General features: G+C 43.0%; 1 protein-coding gene across 3 annotated transcripts in view; it reads right to left on the reverse strand.

Moving 5' to 3' along the window:
- The window catches only part of LOC143296953 (adhesion G-protein coupled receptor V1-like), a 141074-nt gene that overhangs the window by 89362 nt on the left and 25183 nt on the right, over positions 1–26529 (reverse strand). For all 3 annotated transcript variants that reach the window (XM_076609000.1, XM_076609002.1, XM_076609001.1), the window contains 15 exons: positions 25785–25970; positions 22025–22164; positions 21115–21214; positions 18788–18967; positions 17328–17670; positions 16076–16217; positions 14628–14769; positions 12118–12362; positions 9264–9448; positions 8523–8865; positions 7475–7624; positions 6655–6935; positions 4018–4283; positions 3019–3253; positions 1586–1790 (listed from right to left, as the gene is read on the reverse strand). In XM_076609000.1, coding sequence (XP_076465115.1) covers positions 1586–1790; positions 3019–3253; positions 4018–4283; positions 6655–6935; positions 7475–7624; positions 8523–8865; positions 9264–9448; positions 12118–12362; positions 14628–14769; positions 16076–16217; positions 17328–17670; positions 18788–18967; positions 21115–21214; positions 22025–22164; positions 25785–25970 — 3143 coding nt within the window. The remainder of the gene's footprint in view (positions 1–1585; positions 1791–3018; positions 3254–4017; positions 4284–6654; positions 6936–7474; positions 7625–8522; positions 8866–9263; positions 9449–12117; positions 12363–14627; positions 14770–16075; positions 16218–17327; positions 17671–18787; positions 18968–21114; positions 21215–22024; positions 22165–25784; positions 25971–26529) is intronic.

A 26529-nucleotide genomic window follows, 5' to 3' on the forward strand; every position in this document is an offset into this window, starting at 1 on the left:
TGTAATCTGACTGTCAAATGTGTAAAGCCAGTTAGGAATCGAGGTGTCATATTGTAGGTGATAATCCTTGACCCATGTAATCTGACTGTCAAATGTGTAAAGCCAGTTAGGAATCGAGGTGTCATATTGTAGGTGATAATCCTTGACCCATGTAATCTGACTGTCAAATGTGTAAAGCCAGTTAGGAATCAAGGTGTCATATTGTAGGTGATAATCCTTGACCCATGTAATCTGACTGTCCAATGTGTAAAGCCAGTTAGGAATCAAGGTGTCATATTGTAGGTGATAATCCTTGACCCATGTAATCTGACTGTCAAATGTGTAAAGCCAGTTAGGAATCGAGGTGTCATATTGTAGGTGATAATCCTTGACCCATGTAATCTGACTGTCAAATGTGTAAAGCCAGTTAGGAATCAAGGTGTCATATTGTAGGTAATAATCCTTGACTGACTGTCAAATGTGTAAAGCCAGTTAGGAATCAAGGTGTCATATTGTAGGTGATAATCCTTGACTGACTGTCAAATGTGTAAAGCCAGTTAGGAATCGAGGTGTCATATTGTAGGTGATAATCCTTTCTTGCTGTTTTTTTGTTTGTCTGTTTGTTTTTGATGTTTGGTGGTCCTTTTGTGTTTTTTGTTCTGTTTTTTAATTTCTTTTTTTAATTCTTTTTTTTTTCCTTTTTGAAAATACCCTTGCAAACTATTACCATGCTTGTACTGAAATTACCAAATGTGTCGTAAGTAATATTTTCATTGTAATATATGACTTTTTACATCACAATGGTGATGATGTTGAAGAGGATATATAACCTTCCATGCAAGGGAGAGAAAAAAAGATAGTCATCCATGTTCATGATTCATGATCTTATGCTCTTGTATGACAGTGTGTTGAGATTCATTTCTGAGCAAGAAACTGAAAACTTCTGATCAAGATGGAATTGTGCTTACAGTGCAAATCTAATGAAAAACGTTTCATAATTTTTGTTTGACTGTGAAAATAAAATCGGACAAAAAGCTGTAAGAGATGAGAAAAAGAAAAGTAAGGCACAGTATTGTAAAAATTTGTTTGTACAGTATATACATGTGACCTTTTGCCTCTGTGTGTGTATGAGACACACACACACACACAGGCACAGAGATACACTGCAAGACATTTCTGACTAAAGTGCACAGGAATCTGGTCTGACCAAGATGTCAATCCATATCTTAATGTAAATACATTGTATATGATAAACATCATACAATAGTTGTGAATAAAAACCAAACTACACCCTGAAGGTACACTGGCACACACACTAAAAAAAGTATTTATGTTTGTATGCATGTCTGAGTAAAAAGAAATTTTTGCTTCATATTATTAACTATTCAGACACACACCCGCGTGCACACACACGCATGCACGCGCACACACACACACACACACACACACAGAGTGAAAAAGAATTAAGTTAAATATAAACAAACATTTACAAACAGACATAATGACAAAAACACATCATTTAAAAAAAAAACCCCAAAAAACCACCACTCAAAATAAACTCTTGGCACATAATCCTCTCCACATTACGAACCACCAAAAGACTTACAGGAGCAAACTGAATAATGCCATGAGCGTTGTCGTTGGACAAGATGTTGATGGTGACGGACGCCTGTGGGCCTACTTCAGCACCATTCTGCGGGTTCACGAGGTCAACGGTAAATGATTCCGTGTCCTCCGGAGCACCATCCTGAAGAACCACCACCGTGGTGTGAAGCACCCTCTGGTTGGGTTCAAAGGTCAGTGTCACTCTCCTGTTTAGAGAAATCGAAATCGAAATCGAAATCGAAACTTTTTTATTGAGGGAAAAGGAATAGGCACTTATCGGCCTGTTTTCATCCTACCCTCGTAAAGAAAACGTATAAACTAATCTAGGAAATACAAGACTGAAAAAAGCAGGGAAAAAAACCCACTTTGCACGGCAACAACAACAAGAACAATAAATGGCATAGAAAATACACAGAAAATACAGAGAGAAAAAAAGAAGAAGAAAAAGAACAGCCCACAGCTGAAAAGGTTGCCTTCTCAATGATTTGAAACAGTTTCTCAAAACTATACATATTTTAGTATGAAGGAATATTTCAATCCATGGGAGTACTTTTTTCTTTTTCTTTTTTTTTCTGTATCTTTGTGAATGTTCACAATACAATACACAATATACAAACTTTACTGTCTATACTTTGGTACAGAGATTTTCTTTTTGGCAGCAGTACATGTCCAACATACGAAGAAAACAACAAACAAATAAAATGAATAGAAAAGAAAAAGAAAAATTAAATGGCACCAAATGGAAATAGCTGTATACAATGTTGTGTAGATATGCAACCATTTGTTCTTTCCTTTTATTTCAATTCATGCAAGCAAAGGGTAATAATTATCATCATTATTAGTAGTAGTATTTTATTGCTGTTATTTCATGTACTGAAACGGCCACTGATTAACGTTCACAATTGCTCTGAAAGGGTGAAGAGTTGCTTCTCTTAAATGACGGGCGCAATAGCCGAGTGGTTAAAGCGTTGGACTTTCAATCTGAGGGTCCTGGGTTCGAATCACAGTGACGGGGCCTGGTGGGTAAAGGGTGGAGATTTTTATGATCTCCCAGGTCAACATATGTGCAGACCTGCTAGTGCCTGAACCCCCTTCGTGTGTATATGCAAGCAGAAGATCAAATACGCACGTTAAAGATCCTGTAATCCATGTCAGCGTTCGGTGGGTTATGGAAACAAGAACATACCCAGCATGCACACCCCCGAAAACGGAGTATGGCTGCCTACATGGCGGGGTAAAAACAGTCATACATGTAAAAGCCCACTTGTGTGCATACGAGTGAACGCAGAGGAAGAAGAAGCTTCTCTTAAATTTTGTACTGACATCACTTGCTACACTCAGGATCAAGGCATCTTCGCAAAATGCAAGGTGAACGAAAGCTGCAAAAACTGAAAGCTTCACACACAAATCTCATTATTTCGGCTAAAAACCAACCTCTGTACAAAATCACTCCCATCGCTGATCTGTGCCACCTGGTACAAGACACTGTCGTTTTGCGTGATGACGTCAGCGGTAGCCAATAGGGGCAGAGCTCTCTGCCGTTGCTGGATGTTCATTGGCTGCAGCAGAAGGTAGGGTTTCCCCGACCAGGCAGTCTCGAAGCGACTGGTGGCGACGTTCCACCGCATGATCTTTGACGCTCCGACACTGTTGGCGATGGCCAGGAGCACTGTGAAAAGAATCATGTTTCATTTGTTTTCACAGTTTGGTTATTTATTGTGTAAAATAACACAATAAGTGATCTTTATATTTATATCTATCTCTCTCAGCTACACACACACACACATACACACACACGTGTGTGTGTGAACACACACAACACACACACACACAGAACCCCCAACCCAAACCCCCCCAAATGCTTATATACACACTCAAACCTATGTTCAAGGACACACACACACACACACACACACACACACACTCACACACACACATGAATGCTTACAGACATGCATTCACACCTATGCACAAGGACTCTCTCTCTCTTTCTCTCTCTCACTTGAAGAATACTGAATCCCTGTTACATTGTCTGACTGGAGTGTTCCTGTAATGTGACTTCGGCCACAAGTATTACGGCACTTATTTTTTTGTCACAACAGGTTTCTCTGTGTGAAATTCGGGCTGCTCTCCCCAGGAAGAACGCGTCGCTACACTGAGAGCACCACCCATTTTTTTTTTTTTTTCCTCCTGCCTGCAGTTTTTTATGCTTTCCGATTGGGAGTGGATTTTTCTACAGAATTTTGCCAGGACAACCCTTTTGTTGCTGTGGGTTCTTTTACATGCGCTAAGTGCATGCTGCATACGGGACCTCGATTTATCGTCTCTTCTAATGATTGTTACAGCCTGTATAATCCTATAAGGTGAGCATTCTCTCAGCAACCTTACCTGTACAATCCTCCAAGGAGAACACACTCTCACAGCGGACCTCACCTGTCTGATCCGGCAAGGTGAGCACTCTCATGGCAGACACCCTGGTTGTGCTCAGAGTCTGGTTCTGCACAAACAGGAGGCTGGTGCTGTCCCAGCGGTACAGGTGCGACGTCTGAGGGGAGCTGATCGCATTCTGCCGGTTGCTGGCCACCACCAGGTAATGACCCCCACCGGCGGCAAAGTAGGCAACGTCCGTTGCCCCCGCGGAGGACAGACGCTGGTGCTGAACGAACGACCCATCCGCTTCCTTGCGGTACACCACAGAGCTGTAAAAAAAAAAAAAAAAATGCATCAGCATGCAGAAGGTTTGAAATCTTTATTCCTTGGTACAGGTCTCTGATTTCAAATCAAGATAATAAGGCCTAGTTTCAACCATGACACTGGCCTAGAGCTCCCTTCACTTTTTGACAGTCTGTTACAATACCAAAGTTGGGCGCCTGTGGCACTGATGCTTCTGTCAGCTGTTCACTCAAAGCTGAACTAACCCACGACTTCCCTGTACCAGCTGTGCTGAGAAAGATGGCGTGAAACTATGCCTGGAAGTTCAACTCTGGATCCTGGGTTGGGATTTTGTTTCTTCTGTACGTTATCTTTCGTTGCTTTCAGTCCAGTCAGCCATACACAGACAGAAGGTTGGGAAACAAACCCACGACTTTTCCATTGGCTCTCAAGGCCTGACCGGATATTTGGGTCAACGCACAGGTCGTGTATCTGCTCTTTGTGTTGCTTTGCTGTGCTGTGCTGTGTTGTGCTGTTTTGTTGTGTTGTGCTGCGCTGTGCTGTGTTTTGCTTTGCTGTGCTGTGCTGTTTTGTTGTGCTGTGCTGTGCTGTGTTTTTCTGTGCTGTGCTGTGTTTTGCTGTGCTGTGCTGTATTTTGCTGTGCTGTGCTATGTTGAGCTGTGCTGTGCTGTGCTGTGTTGTGCTGTGCTGTGTTGTGCTGTGCTGTGCTGCGCTGTGTTGTGTTGTGTTGTGCTGTGTTGTGCTGTGCTGTGGTGTGCTTTCCTGTGCTGTGCTTTCCTGTGCTGTGCTGTGCTGCACTGTGTTGTGTTGTGTTGTGCTGTGCTGTGTTCTGCTGTGCTGTGCTTTGCTTTGCTATGTTGTGCTGTGTTTTGGTAAGCTGTGCTTTGTTGTGTTGTGCTGCGCTGTGCTGTGCTGTTTTGCTGGTTAGTAATGAGTGGAGACGTTTCCAATCTCCCATGTCAATGTATGTGTAGACCTGTTAGTGCTTGAACCCCCCCTCATGTGTAAACGCAAGCAGAAGATCAAATACGCACATTAAAGATCCTGTAATCCATGTCAGCATTAGGTGGATTATGGAAACAAGAATATAGCCACATGCACCCCCATGGAAACAGAGTATGACTACCTACATGGTGGGAGCAAAATTGTCATACACACACAAGTCCACTCGTGTGTATGTGAGTGAACATGGGAGTTGCAGCCCACGAACAAAGAAAAAGAAGAAAATAGTTTCGTTCGTTCTTTAGTTTAACGTCTTTTCACTGTAAGTGATATTAGACAAGGGAAGGAAAAAAAGCGAGTGGGAGGAGGGGGATGGGGGGGGGGGGGGATTACTGTGTACGCGTACGAGTAAGTGAAAGTGTGTGTGTGTGTGTGTGAGTGTGTGTGTGTGAAAATTATTAAGTTTTGTTTAAAAAATAAACAAAAAAAACATAACAATATAACATATTTCTAATGAAAAACTAACAACTATAACAGCGAACCAACTGGACTATTTAACAAGGAGTTGAAAAAGTCATACATTAGCAATGAAAATAGTTTCCATATAAATGCATACCATAACAATCGACAAATTCTACTCACTCAATTTCAAATAAACTGACACAGTCATCAACCTTTTTTCTTCAGTCACAGTCACTGAACGCCACAACAGTAGACTCATCAAATCAAAACACACAAAAACCAAACTCGCTGAAGCGAAACACACAAAAACCAAACTCGCTGAACCGAAACACACAAAAACCAAACTCGCTGAACCGAAACACACGAAAACCAAACTCGCTGAACCGAAACACACAAAAACCAAACTCGCTGAACCGAAACACACAAAAACCAAACTTACTGATACGAAACATACAGAAACCAAACTCACTGAATTCCTTACAAGCCACCCTGTCATAATAGTTAGCAACAGCCATGTACACAACATCATAACCAAACTCACTGAAACGAAGCACACAGAAAACCAAACTCACTGAATTTCATGAGCTGGACTCTCTGTCATAATTAGTTAATGACACCCATGTACACAACATCGTAACCAAACTCACTGACACAAAATACGCAGAAAACAAACTCTCTGAATTTCATATGAGCTGGACTCTCTGTCGTAATAGTTAGTGACGGCCATGTACACAACATCGTAACCCTACTCACTGACACAAAACATGCAGAAATGAAACTCACCAAATTTCATATGAGCTGGACTCTCTGTCATAATAGTTAACGACACCTATGTACACAACATCGTAACCATTCTCACTGACACAAAACATGCAGAAACCAAACTCACTGAATTTCATGAGCTGGACTCTCTGTCGTAATAGTTAACAACACCTATGTACACAACATCGTAACCATTCTCACTGACACAAAACACGCAGAAACCAAACTCACTGAATTTCATATGAGCTGGACTCTCTGTCGTAATAGTTTGCGACGGCCATGTACACGACGTCACTGATGACGAACACCTCCACCGCCCTGGCGTAGAGCGTGGGAATCTGCTGACTGGGAGAGGGGCTGAACTTCTGCGTGACTGTGCTCCAGGTGAAGATGAATGACTCGATGTCGGAGCGACTGTCGTCATCCAGAGCGTTTGTGACAGCCAGGTAAAGCTGATTGTTGTGCACAAAGTGTTTCACATCTGTGGCTCCGTGGGTTGTTAAACCTTGCACCTGTGAGAGTTGGGGGGGGGGGGGGGAATGGGGGGATAGAGTTTTGATGACTGAGTGTGGTTGTGTGGGGGGTGTTCAGGGTGTGCGTGTGTGTGTGTGGTTGTGTGTGGTTGTGTGTGTGTGTGTGTGTGTGTGTGTGTGTGTGTGTGTGTCTGTGCCTGTGTGTGTATCTGTGTTTGTTTGTGTGTGTGTGTTTATGTGTGTGTCTGTATGTCTTTTGTCTCTGTGTGTGTCTGAATGTGTGCATGCATGTGTATGCAAACATGACTTTGTGTGTAAAGAATCAGATATTTGTTTGTGTTCATGCCTGCATGTGTGTGTGTGAGAGAGAGAGTGTCTGTGTGTGTGTGTGTGTGTGTGTGTGCATGTGCACATGCATGCATGCGAGTGTGTGCGTGCAACAAGTATGTGTATTCATAACATATTCACAACAGTTTCACCGCACATTCGTTATACAATTCACTACACATTCATAACACATTCACTACACATTCATAACATGTTCACGACACATTCCCCTGTGTCACAGCACTACTGACCGCTTCCACATTGCCCTCATCAGGATCCAGGCGGTACACAACGGACTGCACTTCTCGAGCCCCCTCCTTTCCGCTGTTGGCGACGACGAAGAACGTCTTGTTCCCAACGCTGAACGAATCGGCTGCTGTGGCACCATCTGTTGTTAGTGTCTGGGAGGAGGGGGGGGGGAAGAGAAAAAAAAGTCCACACACGCTCAGAAAAAAGTATACAATGTTGTTCGATTATGACATTCATTCCCTTCTTCTCACTCGTTTATTGTCTGTTCACTTCGAGGCGATTCTGGCATGTAAGCATTCATTCATTTCAGTATACACACATCATCCCCTAAGTAGTACCCCACATGTGATCACTGTACCCTACAGGTGTGGTTTACTGTTGTCTACCTTCCCTTCAGAAGTACCCCACATGTGATGGCTGTACCCTACAGGTGTGGTTTATCGTTGTCTACCTTCCCTTCAGAAGCACCCCACATGTGGTGTGATGACTGTTTCCTACAGGTGTGGTTTATCATTGTCTACCTTCCCTTCAGAAGCACCCCACATGTGGTGTGATGGCTGTATCCTACAGGTGTGGTTTATCATTGTCTACCTTCCCTTCAGAAGCACCCCACATGTGATGTGATAGCTGTACCCTACAGGTGTGGTTTATCATTGTCTACCTTCCTTTCAGAAGTACCCCACATGTGATGACTGTATCCTACAGGTGTGGTTTATCATTGTCTACCTTCCCTTCAGAAGTACCCCACATGTGATGACTGTATCCTACAGGTGTGGTTTATCATTGTCTACCTTCCCTTCAGAAGTACCCCACATGTGATGACTGTATCCTACAGGTGTGGTTTATCATTGTCTACCTTCCCTTCAGAAGTACCCCACATGTGATGACTGTATCCTACAGGTGTGGTTTATCATTGTCTACCTTCCCTTCAGAAGTACCCCACATTATGATAACGATAATAACAGTTATCATTATTATAATCACTATCACTACTATCATCACCACCACTATCATCACCACTATCATCACCACCATCACGATGGCCCTCACCTTCAGATAGGTCAGCTCCCCTTGCCATCGGAACAGCACGCTCTGCCCAGTCCCCACAGGGCTGCCCTCGGGCAACAGGTCCCTCAGCTGCTCCGTCGCAGCAAGCGACGTCAGCATCAGCACAAAAGTGGCCTCCCCTGCCTCCACCAGGTGCCAGGCACTGACCCTGGCTGCCGGGACTGTCTGCAGCTCCGCCAGGATGAGGTCGGTGAGGCTGGGGAGATAGGTGGCGCCGACGGAGGTCGTCACCACGTCGACGCTGACACGCCCCTGCTGGCCTTTCGTGCGCGTCACTTCCAGAGGGATCGTTCCCACGTCTTCCTCCACGTCCAGGGTGGACAGTCTGAGCACAGTTCGTGAGAACGCTGTGTTCAGTATTTTGTTGTGTTGGTTGTGTAAGCCCAGCTTCACACATACATGCGCACAGACACATATAGAGTCACATGCGCACACGCGCGCACACACACACACAGACATGCTAAAGAACAAATGGTGAACACACACACACTTGCACACACACACACACACACACACACACATACACACACACTCACGCAAACACACACACAGATATTCAACTAAAGTACAAACAGGGAACACATACACACACTCTCTCAACCTCACATAGAGACACTCAACTAAAGAATAAACAGGGAACACACACACACCCACACTTAACTATTGAACAAACAGGGAACACACACACACACACACACGATCATCCTTTTCAAACATCCAAACCTTGTGTCAGCGGGATAGATCTGAAACAGCCCAAAAGGGGAATCACTCTGCCGAACAATCACTGTGGCAGTGGTTGTGTTTCCCAACTGGGCTCCATTGTCTGGAGTTCGAAGCTTCACGAAGAAGACTTCTTCTGCCTCTGGGTCATCATCATCGACGGCTGTTAATTCAATCACTGCAAGGCCCTGTGTCACAGTCAAAGTATGCAATAATACAATGTCACATTTGCCTTTAACGATATGCACTTGAGAACAGTGTGAATACTTCTATGGACATGTACTAAACATATATTCATGTATTTACTTAAGCACACAAATTCATAGACATGTCATGTACATGCATGAACGCACTCACACACATGTTCACAGATAAATACATGTATGAATGCCTATGTGTGTGAACAAACACACACGCACACACAAACACACACACATTTATATGTACTCATACACATATTCACAGATGCACACACACACACACACACACACACACACACACGCACGCACGCACGCACGCACACACGCACGCATACACACACACGCACACCACAGAGCCATAGAGACATCTACATGCATATTACATATACAAATATTCACAGATAAATATATGTATGCATACGAACACACACACACACACACAGAGTCACAGACATGTGCATGCATGTACGTACTTGTACAATATATTCATAGATAAATACAAGTATGCATGCACACACACACACACACACACACACACACACACACAAACACACACACACACACACAGACAGATAACTAAAGACTCTACAAGTCCAAAACACCCCTGGGCCTCCAGAGCAGCCCTCCCTCCCCATCTCTTTTTTCCCCTGTCTGATATCACTCTTAGTGAAAAGACGCAAAATCAATGAACAACAACACACCTGAACAACAACCACCACCACAACACACACCAGAACAACAACCACAACACATACCTCAACAACAACAACAACAACAGCAACACACCTCAACAACAACAAACACAACACACACCTCAACAACAACATCAACAACCTCAACAACAACAACACACACCTCAACAACAACAACACACACCTGAACAATAACCACAACACACACCTGGACAACAACAACCACAACACACACCTGAACAACAACAACCACAACACACACCTTAACAACAACAACCACAACACACACCTCAACAACAACAACCACAACACACACCTCAACAACAACAACCACAACACACACCTCAACAACAACCACCACAACACACACCTCAACAACAACAACCACAACACACACCTCAACAACAACAACAACACACACCAAAACAACAACAACACACACCTGAACAACAATAACAATACACACCTGAAAAATAACCACAACACACACCTGAACAACAACAACCACGACACACACCTTAACAACAACTACAACACACACCTCAACAACAACACACACCTGAACAACAACACACACCAAAACAACAACAACACACACATGAACAACAACAACACACACCTGAACAACAACAACAACACACACCTGAACAACAACAACAACACACTCATGAACAACAACAACACACACCTGAACAACAACAACACACACCAAAACAACAACAACAACACACACCAAAACAACAACACACACCTGAACAACAACAACAAAACACACCTGAACAACAACAGCAACACACACATGAACAACAACAATACACACCTGAACAACAACAACACACACCAAAACAACAACAACACACCAAAACAACAACACACACCAAAACAACAACAACAACACACCAAAACAACAACAACACACACCTGAACAACAACAACTACACACATGAACAACAACAACAACACACACCAAAACAACAACACACACCTGAACAACAACAACACATACCTGAACAACAACAACAACACACACCAAAACAACAACACACACATGAATAACAACAACACACACCTGAACAACAACTACAACACACACCTGAACAACAACAACACACACCTGAACAACAACAACAACCACAACACACATCTCAACAACAACCACAACACACACCTCAACAACAACACACACCAAAACAACAACACACACTAAAACAACAACACACACATGAACAACAACAACACACACCTGAACAACCACCACCACCACAACACACACCAGAACAACAACCACAACACATACCTGAACAACAACAACAACAACAACACACCTCAACAACAACAAACACAACACACACCTCAACAACAACATCAACAACCTCAACAACAGCACACACCTCAACAACAACAACAACACACAGCAAAACAACAACACACACCAAAACAACAACAACACACACATGAACAACAACAATACACACCTGAACAACAACAACAACACACACCTGAACAACAACAACAACACACACCTGAACAACAACAACACACACCTGAACAACAACAACAACACACACCTGAACAACAACAACAACACACACCAGAACAACAACAACACACACCAAAACAACAACAACAACACACACCAAAACAACAACACACACCAAAACAACAACAACACACACCTGAACAACAACAGCAACACACACCTGAACAACAACAACACACACCAAAACAACAACAACAACAACACACACCAAAACAACAACAGCACACACCTGAACAACAACAACAACACACACATGAACAACAACAACACACACCTGAACAACAACAACACACACCAAAACAACAACACACACCACAACAACAACACACACCAAAACAACAACAACACACCAAAACAACAACAACAACACACACCTGAACAACAACAACAACACACACCTGAACAACAACAACAACAACACACACCTGCCTATCCTCAAACTCCACCACTCCTGCGGACGGTGACACATCAGTGGTCGGTGTGTCATACACATCGGTGATGACAAACGGCACCGTCACTCGTCCGAAGATCCCCGGCCCTCGCTGCACAGATAACTCCGCCTTGCTTCCAGCCTCGTTTCCCTCCCTTGGCTCCTGGAGCTCCAACCTCGCAGGGCTGCCGAAGGTCACGAAGCCTGCCGAGTCGTCGTTTGCCAGGATGGTCACAATGGCTGCACGAGACAAGAAGTGTTGCAGCAAGATGCGTATGCATATGTGTATGTGCATATATATATATATATATACATATATGTATGTATGTATGTATATATGTATGTGTGTATGTATGTATGTATGTGTAAGTGTATGTGTGTGTATGTGTGTGTGTGTGTGTGTGTGCGTGTGCACGCATATGTTCAAATATGTGTACATGTAAATATGTACGTACATGTCTATGTATGTACATGTAAGTAATGAGCATGTATATATGTAAGAGAATGTATATGTGTGCATACATATAATGCATGTACATACACATACATAAAAAATTATATAGAAACGCATAATACCTGCCTATCTGTCTATTTATCTATCTGTCTGTCTGTCTAGAGAGACAGACAGATAGATAGATAGACAGATACAGATATAAGGATCCATCAGTTTCGAGAGACTATTAAGAGACTGTTAAACCCCTTCAGTGCCAGGGGGGAAAACAGCAGAAAGTGGTGTTTCAGGTCATAAAACATTATCCAAAACAATAAGCCTAAAACTGAGAAAATGGTCTGGAGAAATACCACTCGAGATAAAACTGTATGAATTTTCAGCCTTCCAGAGCTATTTCCCTTTTTCTAATGACGTCATCAGTGATGGCACTATGCACATACGTAATACGTCTATGGGAGTCAAGGGGGCTGTGCACTGGGTGGTGACTGATACAGTGTCGAGGTGTGGCTGGCCAGGCCAGTATGGGAGTGACAGTCACTATGATACAGTGTCGAGGTGTGGCCAGACCAATATGGGAGTGACAGTCCCTCTATGATACAGTGTCGAGGTGTGGCTGGCCAGACCAATATGGGAGTGACAGTCCCTCTATGATACAGTGTCGAGGTGTGGCTGGCCAGACCAATATGGGAGTGACAGTCCCTCTATGATACAGTGTCGAGGTGTGGCTGGCCAGGCCAGTATGGGAGTGACAGTCCCTCTATGATACAGTGTCGAGGTGTGGCTGGCCAGACCAATATGGGAGTGACAGTCCCTCTATGATACAGTGTCGAGGTGTGGCTGGCCAGACCAATATGGGAGTGACAGTCCCTCTATGATACAGTGTCGAGGTGTGGCTGGCCAGGCCAGTATGGGAGTGACAGTCCCTCTATGATACAGTGTCGAGGTGTGGCTGGCCAGGCCAATATGGGAGTGACAGTCCCTCTCTCACACGGGCGAAGTCTGAAACTGGTCGGTCTGTCCGCCTTTCACGCCTTTCTCCACAGTCTTTTTACCTCAAAACACCGAGCAAGCACTTCTCCAAACTTGGAGAGAGGCTTTTCTGCCTCCAGGTTGATCATGCCGAGGTTACTGCTTGCAAGGTGTTCAGGGCGACATTTAAAGCCTTGAGTCTTAGATCGCTACTGCGGACATCTTAATAGTGCAGATAGGGTCTGTTCTGCCTGTGTGACGTTTACCCTTTACCAGTTCTCCACAAAGGAGATCCTTTTTGTATCTGGCCATCATCTTCTTCTTCTTCTGCGTTCACTCGTATGCACACAGGTGGGCTTTTACGTGTCTGACTGTTTTTACCCCGCCATGTAGGCAGCCATACTCCGTTTTCGGGGGTGTGCATGCTGGGTATGTTCTTGTTTCCATAACCCACCGAACGCTGACATGGATTACAGGATCTTTAACGTGTGTATTTGATCTCCTGCTTGCATATACACACGAAGGGGGTTCAGGCACTAGCAGGTCAGCACATATGTTGACCTGGAAGATCATAAAAATCTCCACCCTTTACCCACCCGGCGCCATCACCGTGATTCGAACCCGGGACCCTCAGATTGAAAGTCCAACGCTTTAACCACTCGGCTATTGCGCCCGTCGGCCATCATCAATTTGTACAACATGACTGATGCAGCAAATAATGCAACAAATAATAATAATTATTATCATCATCATCATCATCATCAATAACATCCAGCAAATAATCAACAAATAATAATAATAATAATAATAATTATTATTATTATTATCATCATGATCATAATTATTATCATCATTATTTATTTTTCATTATTATTATTATCATTATCATCATTACTATCATTATTATCATTGTTGTTATTATCATCATCATCATCATTATTATTATTATTATTATTACTACTACTACTATTACTACTACTACTACTATTACTGATCATCATTATTACCGTTATCATTTTGATTATCATAATCATCATGAACATCATCATCACAATAATGACAACAATAATAACATTAATAATGACCTCTAATGTTCTGCCCCAGCGTAGCACCATGTTTTGGTGCGGACAGCACAATCTCAAACTGCTCATGTGGTTCAGGAAGATTATCGTCGATGATTTCAATCTGGAGGAACTTATGACTCTCTTCAGGTGCAAACACCAGCTCCTGCACATACATATCAACGCGTATGTGAATACATGCAACTGTACACATAGCATAGTCATAAAGCTCACATCTTTCTTCCTTTCTGTCTTGGAATGTCTTTCCATTTTTACTTACATCAGACAAGGAAACAAAACAAAACCACTCGAGAAGATAAAGCTCACAGGCACATACAGAGATGTGTGGGTATGCACATACATGCAACTGACTATATGCAAAATCGTGCACATCATACAGATCCATAAAAGTATGCATGCACATACTGAGAAACACACACACACACACACACACACACACACACACACACACACACACACACACACACACTTCACCCCACCAACCCACCCACACTCTCGGAAACAGAATTAAAGTGATATCAAAAAAGCATTCAGCAAACAAGCATAAAATGCAGTAAATCAAGGCTTCTCAGCTGACAGAACAAAACAGAGGCAACTCATTCATTCATTCTCTTCACCCACTGGTACAAGCTGAAAAGCATTACATCAAGAGAGAGAGAGAGAGAGAGAGAGAGAAAGAACAAGAACAATGAGAGAGAGAGAACAAGGACAAGAACAAAAACTTTAATCTCCAGGCCTCCAGTCCCTAGAAAGAGGTCAAAAGTACACAATATGGTGATCACGCAGCGACGAGACAGAGAGAGAGAGAGAGAGAGAGAGAATGTCAGTGTCTGTGAGCATGTGTGTGAACATGTGTGTGTGTGCTCAGTGAGAAACAAGCCATGCATCCATGAGTATACAAATGCAAACACAAATAAACCATACATTCTATTTTGAAAGAAAACGGACACAGAGAGAGAGAGAGAGAGAGAGATTGATTAACAAAAAATCTACATAAATGCAACTACAAGAACAACAACATCAGCATCATCAACAACAACAGAGAGAGATTTACAGAGAATTTATATTATGCACCAACAAGAACAACAACATCAGCATTGACAAAACAACAACAACAACAACAGAGAGATTTACGGAGAATTTACATAAATGCAACAACAAGAACAACAACAACAACAGCAAGACCAACAACGACAACCACAACAACAACAACGATGACAACAACGACAACAACAATGACGACAATAACCAGAACAACGATGACGACAACAAAAACAGCAACACCAACGATGACAGCAACACCAACAACAATGACAACAACACGAACAATGACAACACCAAACAACAACGACAACGACAACAACGACAACAACAACACCACCACCACCACCACCAACAATGATGACAACAACAACAACAGCGACAACAACAACAGCGACAAAATACTCAACCCCAGGGTCCAGTCTGTAATCAGTCCCAGGCAGCGTCTCCTGTGTGATGCTCCTGGCGTAATAGGCGACAGACACCTGTCCGAAGGTCCCGTTTCGCAGGATGGTCAGGGTCACCATGGGAGTGGCTTCGTTAACCTGCACACTGACTCACAGAACACACAGGTACGTGTGCAGTGTGCTGAGTTGAACAACCTGTTGGCACATATGTCCTGAAGTTCAAGTTGGTATGGATGGGTGTCTAATGGTAGTCTTTACAAAGAGGTACTGTAACCCTGCACACTGACTCACAGAACACACAGGTACGTGTGCAGTGTGTTGAGTTGAACAACCTGTTGGCACATATGTCCTGAAGTTCAAGTTGGTATGGATGGGTGTCTGACGGTAGTCTTTTACAAAGAGGTACTGTAACAATGGAATACTCTGACATATCAATCATGACAGGCTGAAAAGTAACAGATCCAAATGAGAACATTGTATCTCTCTCTCTCTCTCTCTCTCTCTCTATATATATATATATATATATATATATACACACATATGCATATATATATATATGTGTGTGTGTGTGTGTGTGTGTGTGTGTGTGTGTGTGTGTGTGTGTGTGTGTGTACCTTAATAAGGACTAGATGAAAATAATGACCTACATGAGGACATGGTGAAAAATAATGGATCTACAAGAGGAGTGAACAAAAAAATAATGGATTTGAGTAAGGACTGGAAGGAAAATAATGGATATGAATGAGGTAAGGGTTGGTTAAAAAAAAAAAGTGAAAATATTGAATAACACCAGATTTAAATGAGGACTGGATGAAACATAACGGATATAAACCTGAAAATGGTATTAAAAAAATCTATAAAAAAAAGGGGGTGGGGGGGATCCAAATGAGACTTGGGTGGGGGGAAAAAGTACCCAAATGAGGACAAGATGATAACAAAGGACTGAGTGAGAAGTAACAGATGTTTACTGCTAAGTCACCAACAACATTCCTGCACACTGTCACACTACTCCAGTGCCTGTTCATGGGACTCCCATACACATCCATTCACAAATTCACCACTACATTCATTCCCATATTATGCTCATCAAAAATTCCCAACACACACACACACACACACACACAAACTTTCCAATATTCAATGACAATACTCAAACACACACACACACAAACAAACCCACTCCAAGCTCAAAATAAAACACTCCTTCATGCTTTAGCAATCAAACGCTCCTCCACACATTCAGAGCACCACATACCTCCTTGACTGGGAAGCGAACTCCAGCACCCCTTGGGCCCCATCGTTGGCTGTAATCTTCACCTCCGCCTCTGTCCCGCTTGCCGCCAGCACAGGTGGTGAGGCTTCATCCCCAGACCCCACCAGCGACACCGACAACAGTCGTACCAGGAATACCTCATCAATCTCCGGATTCATGTCGTTGACGATGGCGACGGAAATCGTTGCGGAGGTGAACCCCCCAGGTATACTGACCGAACCGCTGGTGACCGACCTGAAGTCCTGACCCTGACTGGCCCGTCTCAAGTTGGCGTTCAGCTCAGAAATGGCACCCTCCACCACTTGGTAGGTCACCCGCACCGTACCTGTTTGCATGGAACACTTTACCTGTTTTCAAACTGAAAGGTAAAATACTGTGTGTGAGCAAAAACATTAATCAAATGACACTGTTTGAGGCTAATCTGACTGATAAAAATCAAACAAAAATGATGTCAACTGAAACTGTAACATAAACTAATACCAGATATTTCACACATAAACTAATACCAGGTATTTCACACATAAACTAATACCAGATATTTCAATCTCTCTCTCTCTCTCTTTCCTAAATATCTGCATCCCATCAACATTCTGATGCAGAATTTTCCTCAACCACCAATATATAACATTTGAAAAGGTAGGACCAAATGCAATGATATCACAACAAAATACACAAATATGTATGGAAAGACAACTACTTAACTAAATCATCACAAAAAAGAGAGAGAGAGGTGTAGACATTTGTGTGAAAAAAAAAATCTTTATTTGCAAGATCTCCTTTCAAAATACATTGTTCTTTTACTCTTCCTCTTTTTTTTTTTTTACCAGAATGTTTGAAGCTTATTATGTACTTTCCTATATGGATGGTATGGTATGGTATAGCATGGGATGGTAGGGTACAGTACGGTACGGTAAAGAATGGTATTTTGGTGGTTTTGTATATTAATCAAAACAGAGTTCTCTGCATGAAATTTTGCTTTCTATTTCCTGAGACAATGTATCAACACCAACACTGCACCACATACCTACTGCACCAAATGACCAAGCCACACAACACTGCACCACATACCTATTGCATCAAATATCGAAGCCACACAACACTGCACCACACACCTATTGCATCAAATATCGAAGCCACACAACACTGCACCACACACCTATAGCACCAAATGCTTAAGACACACAACACAAACACTGCACCACACACCTATAGCACTAAATATTTAAGCCACGCAACACTGCACCACATTCCTAGACCACTAAATGCCTAAGATGCCACACAAAGATTACACCACATACCTACTGCACCAAATGCCAAAGATACACACACTGCACCACATTCCTACAGCACCAAATTCCTAATTCACACAACACAGACACTGCACCATATTCCTATAGCACCAGATGCCTAAGCCACACAACAACAGACACTGCACCACATACCTATAGCACCAAACTTGCGGTCAACCTGCAGCCTCACAAAGCCCGCATCCTCTGCCACGTCGACAAACAGCGAGGTGGAGGAGAACTGAACCACACCGTGTGGGTCGTTGCTGCCCTCGATGGTGATGCTGGCCGTGCCTTTCTGGGGGCTGATGACAGCTGCCCCTGTGACGCCCACACCTGGAAACACCAAGCACACGCTTGCAGGGAACACACACACACCTGGAAACACCAAGCACACACTTGTAGGGAACACACACACACCTGGAAAGACCAAGCACACACACCTGTAGGGAACACACACACCTTGAAACACCAAGCACACACACCTGGAAACACCAAGCACACACACACCTTGAAACACCAAGCACACACACCTGGAAACACCAAGCACACACCTGGAAACACCAAACACATACACCTGGAAACACCAAGCACACACACCTGTGGAAACACCAAACACACACACCTGGAAACACCAAGCACACACACCTGGAAACACCAAGCACACACACCTGGAAACACCAAGCACGCCCACCTGGAAACACCAAACACACACACCTGGAAACAACAAACACACACACCTGGAAACACCAAGCACACACACCTGGATACACCAAGCACACACACCTGGAAACACCAAGCACACACACCTGGAAATACCAAACACACACACCTGGAAACACCAAGCACACACACCTGGAAACACCAAACACACACACCTGGAAACACCAAACACACACACCTGGAAACACCAAGCACCTGGAAACACCAAGCACACACACCTGGAAACACCAAACACACACACCTGGAAACACCAAGCACCTGGAAACACCAAGCACATACACCTGGAAACACCAAGCATATACACCTGGAAACACCAAGCACACACACCTGGAAACACCAAACACACACCTGTGGAAACACCAAACACACACACCTGGAAACACCAAACACACACACCTGTAGGGAACACCAAACACACACACCTGTAGGGAACACACACACCTTGAAACACCAAGCACACCCACCTGGAAATACCAAACACACACACCTGTAGGGAACACACACACCTGGAAACACCAAACACACACACCTGTAGGGAACACACACACCTGGAAACACCAAGCACACACACCTGTAGGGAACACACACACCTGGAAATACCAAACACACACACCTGTAGGGAACACACACACCTGGAAACACCAAACACACACACCTGTAGGGAACACACACACCTGGAAACACCAAGCACACACACCTGGAAACACCAAACACACACACCTGGAAACACCAAGCACACCCACCTGGAAACACCAAGCACACACACCTGCAGGGAACACCAAACACACACACCTGTAGAGAACACCAAACAAACACCTGTATGGTACACCAAGCACACACACCTGCAGGGAACACCAAGCACACACACCTGTAGAGAACACCAAACAAACACCTGTACGGTACACCAAGCACACACACCTGCAGGAAACACCAAACACACACACCTGCAGGGAACACCAAGCACACACACCTGTAGAGAACACCAAACAAACACCTGTACGGTACACCAAGCACACACACCTGCGGGAACTGTACAAACACCAAGCACACACATCTGCAGGGAACACAAACCTTTGTGTACACATCTGTTGGAAATGCAACATTCAAGCTAAAGAGCTTATAGGAAATGCAAAACCTGTGCATGCACCTGTACCACAAAAAAAAAAGAAAGAAAGAAAGAAAGAAACAAGTGATACACCTGTAGGAATGTTAATCAAGCACATGTTTCTGGAAGAAATGTCAAGCAAGTATGCACACCTGTAGCAAAAGAAAACAAGTACATACGCCCTTAGAAATGCAGCACAAGCCATGTTTCTCTCCTTCTCTTCCCGAGTCAGCGTGCATGCATGAACAATTGTCAGGCTTGTGCACATCCATCTACACCCACACCAACATCCACTCACACATTCACTCACTCACTCACTCAGTCACACAGACACACACAGACACACACACACACACACACACACACACACACCACACCACATCCACACACATACACACATCCACAAACACACACACTTAAGCATGCACACTTGCACGGAATATATGTTACCACACACACACGGATAAAGAAAAGAATTAAGGAAAAGACTTAAACAAAAAATCCAGACAGGAAAGAAACAGACACACACACACACAGATAAAGACAGAAAGAGAAGACACACATAACACAGGTTAAAACAGAGACTATAAACATCACACAGGTAAGTAATCAAGCGGAAAGGTAAGAATGAAAGTAGTGGTGTTAACGACCTCACCATCTGTTGTGATATCCTTCAGTTTCAGCAAATACTCCTCCTTTATCTCAGGTGTATCATCAGACAGAACATCAAATGTGATCGTCTTTTCACTCTCACCCTAGAACAAAAACAAATTCCGTCAAATTAAGAAGAAAAAAAAACTCCCTCAGGTGCAAAATATCTTAAAACTTACAGCCACATCTGTTCCAACTGACAAATTCACAACAAAAGCATTAAAGTTTAGTCATAAACTGCATTTTCTTTTCATTGGTTTTATTTGTAAAAGCTCAAAATATTTTCATGTTGTTGTTTTTTTATCGTTTTTCTCTAGTCATGGGTGATACTGTTTGAGAGCTTTTTCTGTATATTTCTTGGGGCACAATATGGTGCAAACAGGGAAAACCCACAAATGAATAAAGGCTACGGCTAAAACTTAAATTGTGGGAACCAGACTCCTGGAAAAAACAACAACACTGCAGCTACAAAACCTATAAATTGCCTATTGTCTACACACACAAACACACACACACACTGAGTAAACACATACACACTGAGTAAATACACATGCATACACGCACACACACACACACACTAATTCACTAAACACCTACACACACACATACACAACCCCCCCACACACACACACACACACACATACACACATTAAATATAAAAACCTTAAGGCAACAATTTTTAAAGGATATTCAAAATTCGAATAACACAGGACATATTCCCAGTCAGGTGATGCTAACAGATGATGAATATATACAAACAAGATTGGGAAAATTTGTTTATGAATGCTGCTGCAATTTACTGCATTAACTGATTGATTGTGTGTTTTTTCATTCGTTCATTCATTTATGACAATAAAATCTATTCTATTCTATTCACACACACCACCACCACCACCACTCCCCCAGGTACTCACAGGTAGAAAGGTGAGAGACCCAGTGAAGTTGCGGAAGCCTAGGTGAGGCTGCAGGCCGTTCAGTCCCTCTATCACCCACTTCACCCCCACCGTGCCCATCGTGGACTGTGTTCGCTCCACCCCCACCATGAACCGGTCACCTGTAGACAATAAACAATGACATGTTCTTCTTCTTCTTCTTCTGTGTTCACTCGTATGCACACGAGTGGGCTTTTACGTGTATGACCGTTTTTACCCTGTCATGTAGGCAGCCATACTCCGTTTTCGGGGGTGTGCATGCTGGGTATGTTCTTGTTTCCATAACCCACCGAACGCTGACATGGATTACAAGATCTTTAACGTGCGTATTTGATTTTCTGCTTGCGTATACACATGAAGAGGGTTCAGGCACTAGCAGGTCTGCACATATGTTGACCTGGGAGATCGTAAAAATCTCCACCCTTTACCCACCAGGCACTGTCACCGTGATTCGAACCCGGAACCCTCAGATTGACAGTCCAACGCTTTAACCACTCGGCTATTGCGCCCGTCAATGACATGTTCAACTCAGTGAACCCTGCACCCGACCATTTGTTTGGCATCTTCTTCTTCTTCTTCCTCTTTGTTTATGGGCTGCGACTCCCACGTTCACTTGTATGTACACGCGCCGGCTTTTACGTGCATGATCATTCTTATCTCACCATGTAGCCAGCCATTGTCCATTTTTGGTGGTTTGCATCCTGGGTATGTTCTTGTTTCCATAACCCACGGAACACTGACATGGATTACAGTATCTTTAATGTGTGTGTTTAATCTTCTGCTTGCGTATCCACATGATGGGGGTAGTTCAGGCACATGCAGGTCTGCACAGATGTTGGCCTGGGAGATCGGAAAAATCTCCACCCTTTACCCACCAGGAGCCATTACTGAGAATCGAACCTGGGAACCCTAGTTTGAAAGTCCAACGCTTAAACCACTCAGCTAATGTGCCAGAAATTTGTTTCATTAAAACAGTTTCTACGTTCCTTAGCATGCATGGACCACGAGCAAAGGGAACTAACTCCTACAGTATTTCTGGCGGTGTCCATACTTGTCAGTTTGGAGGAAAAAAGAGGTCAATTTCAGTACATTTCCTGCGTCTTTCTGCACCAGTATGACAGGGAAGCCTCCTGAGGCTGTTAACTCCATAGGGTTGAATGGGTTAAATAAATCAAACTGAACCCCATAGGGCTGAATGGGTTAAATAAATCAAACTGAACCCCATGGGGCTGAATGGGCTAAATAAATCAAACTGAACCCCACAGGACTGAATGGGTTAAATAAATCAAACTGAACCCCATAGGGCTGAATGGGTTAAATAAATCAAACTGAACCCCATTGGGCTGAATGGGCTAAATAAATCAAACTGACCACCACATTTCAGATTTCCTTAACCCTCAACTGCTGAAACCCAGAAAAATGAAGTTTCAGTTTCAGTTTCAAGGAGGTGTCAATGCGTGTGGACTGATCCATACACACTTCACCACATCTACTGCAAAAAAAAAAGAAAAGCCCAAAAAGCCTAGATGCCTGATCTCCACACAAACCCAAAGCACTCAACAGGCCCTGAGAGCCTACCCAAGTAAACAAGAGAGGCAAGGCCTTCAAGACTCACTTGTGACTGAGAGCAAAACACACAAGCTTTTTATGTATTGAGTATAATTTCAAAATGTAATGTTTAAGAAGAGAAAGATCAGTTTAAAGCAAATTAAGTCCCCTAGCATTAATTACAGAGTAATTTCCCTTTTTTACTATCCGCACCAAAACGTTTGCAAAATAAATAAAAATTCCATGCTTAGCAAAAGAAGTTCCTGTTTGAACAAAAAATGATAATAATGACTGCTCTTGTTGTTGGGTCAGAATATCAGATCAAAGTGCCAAGTTTAGAGAATACAAAAAATATAAATATAATAGTAAATGCAGTTTGCATATAATTAGGCTTCATTATTTATTTTGGGGGGCCCATCCCAGAGGTGCAATATTGTTTTAAACAAGATGACTGGAAAGAACTGAATTTTTCCTATTTTTATGCCTAATTTGGTGTCAACTGACAAAGTATTTGCAGAGAAAATGTCAATGTTAAAGTTTACCATGGACACACAGACACACACACACACACACACACAGACAACCGAACACCGGGTTAAAACATAGACTCACTTTGTTTACACAAGTGAGTCAATAAAAATGAAGTCAATGTTGAGTAACTGAAGTGAATGTGCAAAAATAAAGTCAACGTGGAATAAATCTGAAAGGCAGATGGCACACCTTCAGGTAGTTTTTAGCAGCGTCATTGATCTTGCTGAACAAAAGTGACGCCACCTCACCAAGAAGAACTTGAAATGAAGAAAACAGACTGATAACCTGACCTGTGAGGTCCATTTTATCTCAGTGAGATGATGACAGCCCTTCACTGACAGGCAAGCTCGTCAAACAGCAGTCAAAAACTTGTTCAACCAGATCAAATTTACTCTTCCTACCATTGTAACCACAGTATATGCTTTTCAGTAAATTCATTCCCAAAACACTCATTACCCGCACACACCCCTCCTCCACAAAAACAGCAACAAAAACCCCTGAAAATAAGAATAGGTACTGACAATGTGGGATATTTGTATTTGTATTTCTTTTTATCACAACAGATTTCTCTGTGTGAAATTCGGGCTGCTCTCCCCAGGGAGAGCGCGTCGCTATACTACAGCGCCACCTTTTTTTTTTTTCCTGCATGCAGTTTTATTTGTTTTTCCTATTGACGTGGATTTTTTCTACAGAATTTTGCCAGGAACAACCCTTTTGTTGCCGTGGGTTCTTTTACATGCGCTAAGTGCGTGGTGCACACGGGACCTCGGTTTATCGTCGCATCCGAATGACTAGCGTCTAGACCACCACTCAAGGTCTAGTGGAGGGGGAGAAAATATCGGCAGCTGAGCCGTGATTCGAACCAGCGCGCTCAGATTCTCTCGCTTCCTAGGCGGACGCATTACCTCTAGGCCATCACACTTACATGATCATACATGTAAAACCTCTTTGTAAAGAATGATGAAACTAAAGTTACATTTTTTTCTCAAAATTAAAAAAAATTAAATTCCTGTGAGAGCATGTGAACTTAGTCTGAGCTTAAAACACACCTCCCGAGCCAGAACTAAACTATCTCAACCAAGGTGGCTAGTGCTTTCTATCCAGATTGATTAACTGTCAGCTAAAAGTTGCGAACAGATGTTCCTGGAATTTTTGTGGAAGTATCAACTATGGGCCACGGTGATTCTGGTGGTGACCCAGATGGTTATCAAGATCCAGTGAATGTTTCAAAGGATTCTTCACCGGAAAGAAAATAAGTAGGTAATTATATATTTTTTTTCACAACTGCAAGATACGGGAGGTCATAAGACATCTGTTCAATGTTGGTGCGGGTACACCATCTTTTAGAGTGTGAATCATCCAGACATACTACACCACCTACCTGTTCTCCCAGGCTATGCAAATGTGCACAAACCATTTCCCCATTCATATATACACATAAAATGTACAAATGTACAATCTGTACAACCTCGACTAGCAGAAAATATATACCAATGTTTCATGGTACACATCAAATTATATCTCAGAAGACATCTTACTTTAAGTTTAGTTGGTTTTACCTACAGTTATAAACATTATTTATGGTTTTCATCATAAATAAATGATTCTGATTCTACACACACACACACACACACACACACACACACACACACAGTCCACCCACCTTCCTTCGCCAGGACAGAGGTGGTATTGAAGGCCAGGACACCAGCCACATTGTCATTGGCCAGAATAATGACGGTCATGTGACTGTCACTGCTCAGAGTAGCTCCGCCCCCAGGGTTCGTCAACTGAACGGTGAACTGTTCGTCATCTTCCGGCACCGTGTCATCGAGGATTGTCATCGTCACAACTAAGCAGGCAGACAGAAGGGTATCAGTTTATAGAATGAACACAGAAATGATGAACAGAATGAAGACAAAATGATGAATAGAATGAACACCGAAATGATGAACAGAATGAAGAATAGAAAGAACACAGAAATGATGAACAGAATCAACACAGAGATGATGAACAGAATGAAGACAAAATGATGAATAGAATGAACACAGAGATGATGAACAGAATGAAGATAAAATGATGACCATGTAGTTGGAATGATCCCCCTCTTTCAATTCGTCAAATCCCTGCACTCAGCTCTTCAAAGTCTGATCTTCAAAACCTACTTCAATTTAAAATGCCCCCCCCCCTCCCCCTTTCCCTCCCTCTCCATTCGTGTTGTTCTTCTATCATCTCAGCTTTTGTAGTGAATTAAGGTCTTCGTTTACAATGCCACATGGGATACAATGCACATTTCTTGCTCACTGATTGTCAGACTTCTTTTTGTGAGGAGGAATTCTGTTTAACTCTTTCACCACCAAGTTTCTGTGTGAAAAACACTCCCAACAGCCAAATATTTCAGACCCATCACT

The sequence above is a fragment of the Babylonia areolata genome, chromosome 22 (assembly GCF_041734735.1).
Source record: "Babylonia areolata isolate BAREFJ2019XMU chromosome 22, ASM4173473v1, whole genome shotgun sequence".
NCBI lineage: Eukaryota > Metazoa > Mollusca > Gastropoda > Neogastropoda > Buccinidae > Babylonia > Babylonia areolata.